Raw genomic sequence first — 5,507 nt, 5'->3', positions numbered from 1 at the left:
TGTTGCTTGCCATCTTTGTCCCCAAGATCGATTTGCTGCCACCAAAAATACAAGCCCCTGCGTGTCAATTGGATAGGACGGGTCAGCTGGGATGATCGATTCCGCAGAAAAATCTCACGGCGGCGACGGAAGTGCTTCAGCGGCGACCGAAGATACTGCACGCACGGTCCGGTGGAGGGGACGATGCGAAGCTTTGATTTGGTCCGGCGGCGACGGAAGTGCTTCGGCGGCGGCGGCGCTGGAGAAGGATCGAGTGAGAGCCCTCGTTCTTTGTTTAGAAAAAAGGAAAATCTCTCGACCGAAGCCGACTGTGGACTTGTGTTTACAAATTTTGTGGAGCCGAAACCGACTGTGGGTGGTGTCGGACAATGATTGTAAAAACTTCTCGCAAAAGAATCACCGCCGTGCAAAACCGAGTCGAACTAACCGACCTATGCGTCCATAAATATCAGCCCAAAGCCCCCAATCTAACCTTCAGACCCTTTTCCCCAACCCGTCGCCACAACCAATACCAAAACTGCGCACACGGCGGCGGCGGCAGCAGCAGCAGCCATGTACACCAGCACCTGCTCCGCGGCGGACGAGCGCGTGTACTGCCCGGAGTGCCGCCGCGCGACGGAGGTTGTCCTGGACCACGGCACCGGCGACACCATCTGCACCGAGTGCGCGCTCGTCCTCGACGCGCACTACATCGACGAGGGCTCCGAGTGGCGCAACTTCGCCGACGACGGCGGCGGCGACGACCGCGACCCCAGCCGCGTCGGCACCTCTGGCGACCCCTTCCTCAACACCAAGCTCTCCACCGTCATCGACTACACCAACAAGACCAGGAAGTCCTCCGCCACCGGCGTGGCGACAAAGGCTCCGCCGAGGATGTCGGTGCCGGACGCGGGGGTGGCCTCCGAAAACACCCTCGTCGACGGCTTCCGCGGCATCGCCGACATGGCCGACCGGCTCGGCCTCGTGGCCACCATCCGGGACCTGGCCAAGGAGACGTTCAAGAAGCTGGACGAGGCCAAGGGCTGCCCGCGCGGCCGGAAGCGGGACTCCGTCTACGCCGCCTGCCTCTACATCGCCTGCCGCAACCTCGGCATGCCGCGCACGTACAAGGAGCTCGCCTCCGTCACCGCCGGGGGCGTGGCCGCCAAGAAGGACGTCGGCAAGATGACGACGCACATCAAGAAGCTCCTCGGGGAGGAGGACGGCCAGGTGATGGACATCGGCGTCGTCAGCGCCTCCGACTACCTGCGTCGCTTCTGCTCCCGGCTCGGCCTGGGCAACCAGGAGGTGCGCGACGCGCAGGAGGCCGTGCGGAGGGTCGAGCAAGGCCTCGACGTGCGCCGCAACCCGGAGTCGGTCGCCGCCGCCATCATCTACATGGTCGTGCAGCGCGCCGGCGCCGGCAGGTCGGCCAAGGACGTGTCCGTCGCCACCGGCGTCGCCGAGGGCACCATCAAGGAGGCGCACAAGGACCTCGCCCCGCACGCCCAGATGCTCTTCGGCTGAGCCGGAGCGCCCACGACATTAACGCTTCTTGATCGCTTCATTGCTTGGCAGGTCCTTGGCACATGCATGCATGTTTGCCATGTCCACAATTACAAACGTGTGCTGTTCTTGGCAACTATCTTAGTCTTAGGCATGTGAAGTTTATGTTGGACTCCGTTTCTAAGTGCTGAATCATGTCATTTGTGAATGAATCTGTGCTTAGTTCGTTTGATGCGATTAAATTAAACTCATGAACCGAGGTCTCAGACACGGTTGCCAAGTACGCTACTCGTGAATTATAATGGTCTCATGAACTTGAGGCTAATAATTTCGAGGGCTGACATTTTTCACCGAGATTTCACGGAGGGGAACTTTTGGTCTATGGGGACATATGCACCCTATATGAGATTTTTTTTAGTAATTCAACAAAAAATCAAAAATTCCTAAAAATATTTTTGAAATAAACTTGACCTTCTATTGTATTCGTGAGAAAAAAATCCAAGTAAAAAAAAATCCCTTTGACTTCTTTTCAAAAAAGACAAATTTTTGGCTAAAATAGTGTGAATAGTGACCTATAATAGCAAATAAATTTTGTCTTTTTTGCTGTGAGGTCAACTTTTGTTTTTTTTTCGTCGAGATTTATATACTAGTGCAAAAGTAAGTCAAGTATTTTGTCAAAATAGTTCTTACCTATTTTGACCTTTTATTGAAATATTAAAAATAAATCCCCATATAGGGTGCATATACACCCAGGAATACAAGTGTATTTCCCGAGATTTCACCCATTACAATGAACTTTATGTTCCAGTGGAAAAGGCGATGACTTTTTAGTCTCAAAAAAGAAGGCCGTGGCGACCCTTCAATACCGGCTAGGTTCAAACAACATTCAAATTTTGGTTGAATCCCATTCAAAATGAAACCAAAATGACCAGATTGAATACCAAAATAGGTGACTTTGGTGCAATTTAATCCAACAAAATATGATGTCTATTCTGGCCAGATCATCTGACTAATGTCAGATACATATGCCAAAGTACCGAAAGAATCTTTCTGTGCTTATACACCTAGTGAAAGAATCTGACATGGGTTGTTGAGTCGAGGTTACTCAACCATGTTGCTTTCGCGGCGGCAGGACGAATCCTGAAAAATATAAAGAGGGGGGGGGGGGGGGGGGGGGTTGAAGTAGTAACTTCTTACATGAAGTTTGTGTTGGACTTCGTTTCTAAGTGCTGAATCATTCGTGAATGAATCCATGCTTAGTTCGTTTGATCCGATTAAACTCATGATCACCGAGGTCTCACATACGGTTGCCAAGTACGCTACTCGTGAATTATAATGGTCTCATGAACTTGAGGCTAATAATTTCAAAGGCTCGACATTTTTCACTGAGATTTCACCCATTACAATGAACTTTATGTTCCGGTGAAAATGGCGATGACCCTTCAATATCGGCTAGGTTCAAACAAAATTCAAATTTTGATTGAATCCCATTCAGAATGAAACGAGAATGACCAGATTGAATACTGAAATTGGCGACTTCGGTGCAATTTAATCCAACAAAATATGATGTCTATTCTGGCCAGATCGTCTGACTAATGTTCAGATACATATGCCAAAGTACCGTAAGATTTCTGTGTTTACACACCAATTGAAAGAATCTGACATGGGTTGTTGAGTCGAGGTTACTCAACCATGTTGTTTTCGCGGTGGCTGGACGGATTCTGAAAAATATAAAGAGGGGGGGGGGGTGAACTAGTAACTTCACATGAAAGGGGGAAAAATGAAAAATGTTTCACTACACCAAACAAAGTATATGTCAACTTTAATTATTTTTGAAGCATGGTTGCTAAATACACTATTATTTTCGCCAATACGGGTGGAGCGTATCAATGCATTGATAGAGGGAAACAAAGAACAAAGTTAGGGGGCTGCCAAGCTGCGTACACAAGATGGCGTGGAGGCAAACCCAAGGAGTAGAAGGGGTTGCTTAGCCCCTAGCCTAGAATTAATTTACATCGAAAATCAAACGTAGCCCTTTGGTTCCTGCATTAGTCTATGCCCGTGCTTCACCCTGGATGGATGTCACTAGGCCGGGGATAGATGCATGCTTGCCATCGAAGATGCAACCAATCGGATGTTACCAAATCATCCAGACACAAAGAGGGACAATGGAGTCAAATCCTTTGCGCAAACTAGGAGGGCAGGATGTCGACGCCGCAGCCAACCAATCGAAGAGCGTTGTTGTCCCATCCGATGGCATGGCAGTGAAGCGGCACAATGAAATCACATGGTACCAAGATTACCTAGAGAAGACGCAACCCGCAAGGAGATGGTGGGTCGTTTTAGCCTCTTGATCACAAAGCATGCAACTAGAAGGGTGCGGAAGGCCAAGATTTCTGAGATGATCTGCAGTCCAGCATCTATCAAGGTGCGCAAGCCATAGGAAGAACTTGACGCTTGTTGGGGCCCAACCCTTCCAGGTTAGGTGCTAGTGCGGGTCGGGGATAGATACCTGGAACATGGCCATGTAGCAAGAGCTCGCGGAATATACCCTATTGTCAGTCCAACACCATAGCTAGCAGTCTGGCTCGGACAACAGGTTGACGTGGTGTAGGCGTTGCGAGAAAGAGATGCACTTGATAGTGGCCACCATGCCGAGAGCGCCATGGATGTCCTAGATCCAAGAGGCCATCACAGAGACATAAGGGAAAATAGGGTGGGAGCGATCTCACGAATGGAACGACCGTCGGTCCAATTATCAAGCCAGAGCTTAGAAGTCTTGTCGCCCCCCAAAGTCCCGGAAGTGGAAGCCCTGAAGATGTCCTGCGTGTCGTGGTAGGGAGAGGAAGATGGTGTCAGGGCCTCGATGGATCAATTGCTCGCAGCCAGAGCCTGCGCACGCGAAGGGCGATGCCTGTACGCTGGAGATCACGCATGCCCAAACCTCCAAGTTCCAACGGCTGGTAGATTTTGGCCTAGCTGACGAGGCAGTTCCTCGCCCTGGCCTCATGCCGTTCGTGCCAAAGGAAATCTCTAATGATCTGCGTCACAAGCTTCAGAATGGACGGTGAGAGCGTCATGGACAACAAAATATGGACGGGCATGGCGGACATAACATGTCACACAAGGGCAAGCCGTTCACCTCGGGAAAGAAGAGAAGCCTGCCAAGTGGCAGGGCACCTGGTCATTCTCTCAACAAACAGCATCAGTGCCGAGACTGGAACTTTCCTCACCGAAAGAGGCAAGCCGAGGTAGGAGATCGAGAATGGAACGACAAGGCAAGACCGAATGGTTCTCGCGCGCGCACAATCCTCGGGTGTGCAGCGGATTGGAGTGACATAGATTTTTCGAAGTTGGTGGCCATGCCAGAGGCCGCAGCGAAGCATTGTAGAATCGCACACACCGCCAACAGGCCAGACTCGGATGGGTGGCAAAAAATCAAAACATCGTTCGTGAAAAGCGTGATGCTGGAAGCAGCAAGTCTTGTCGTGAGCCTCTGTAGCACACCGCACCGAACTACGTGTTGCACCATGGAGTTGAGTGTGTCAATGACGAGGACAAATAGCAAGGGTGAGAGGGGTACCCTGGCGTAGGCCACACACGTGATCCAGGGGAGGTCTAGCATTGCCATTTATGAGCAAGCGAGTGGAGTAGGCCACACCCATGCTCGCCAACACTTGCCAAAACCAAGGTGCCGCGGGGCCTCGAGGAGGAATGGCTAGTACACGGAGTCGAAATCACATGCTATGTCAAGTTTGAGAAGAATCCGCAGGGCCTTGCTGCTGTGGAACTATCTGGCCGTTTGTTGCATCGGCATAACACTACAAAAAAAAGACACATCCGTGACATTTTGGGCCGAACGAAATTTTTTTCTGTCATACATATGACACTTCTATGATGATAATTGTGACAAAACCCGGTATCATCATAGATGTGGTGGGCTCCTACTTCTATGAAAAAAAATCATGACAGAAAATGGGATTTTCGTCCTGGGCGGGCTGGAGACGCAGCTGCATGACATT

General features: G+C 50.6%; 1 protein-coding gene across 1 annotated transcript; it reads left to right on the top strand.

Annotated features, from left to right (window-relative positions):
* Positions 1-481: 481 nt before the first annotated feature.
* Positions 482-1,857, top strand: LOC125536819 (transcription initiation factor IIB-like). The gene has a single exon (XM_048700097.1). The coding sequence runs from the start codon at positions 553-555 to the stop codon at positions 1,504-1,506; it is 954 nt and encodes a 317-aa protein (XP_048556054.1). The 5' UTR covers positions 482-552; the 3' UTR covers positions 1,507-1,857.
* The last annotated feature ends 3,650 nt before the right edge of the window (positions 1,858-5,507 follow it).

The sequence above is a fragment of the Triticum urartu genome, chromosome 1, assembly GCF_003073215.2.
Source record: "Triticum urartu cultivar G1812 chromosome 1, Tu2.1, whole genome shotgun sequence".
NCBI lineage: Eukaryota > Viridiplantae > Streptophyta > Magnoliopsida > Poales > Poaceae > Triticum > Triticum urartu.
The sequence above is the reverse complement of the archived record's forward strand: the minus strand, read 5'-3'. Positions and strand labels throughout refer to the sequence as shown.

What these genes read in the sequence shown, in the direction of transcription:
- LOC125536819 (XM_048700097.1), top strand. Translation starts at nt 553, where the DNA reads ATGTACACCAGCACCTGCTCCGCGGCGGACGAGCGCGTGTACTGCCCG.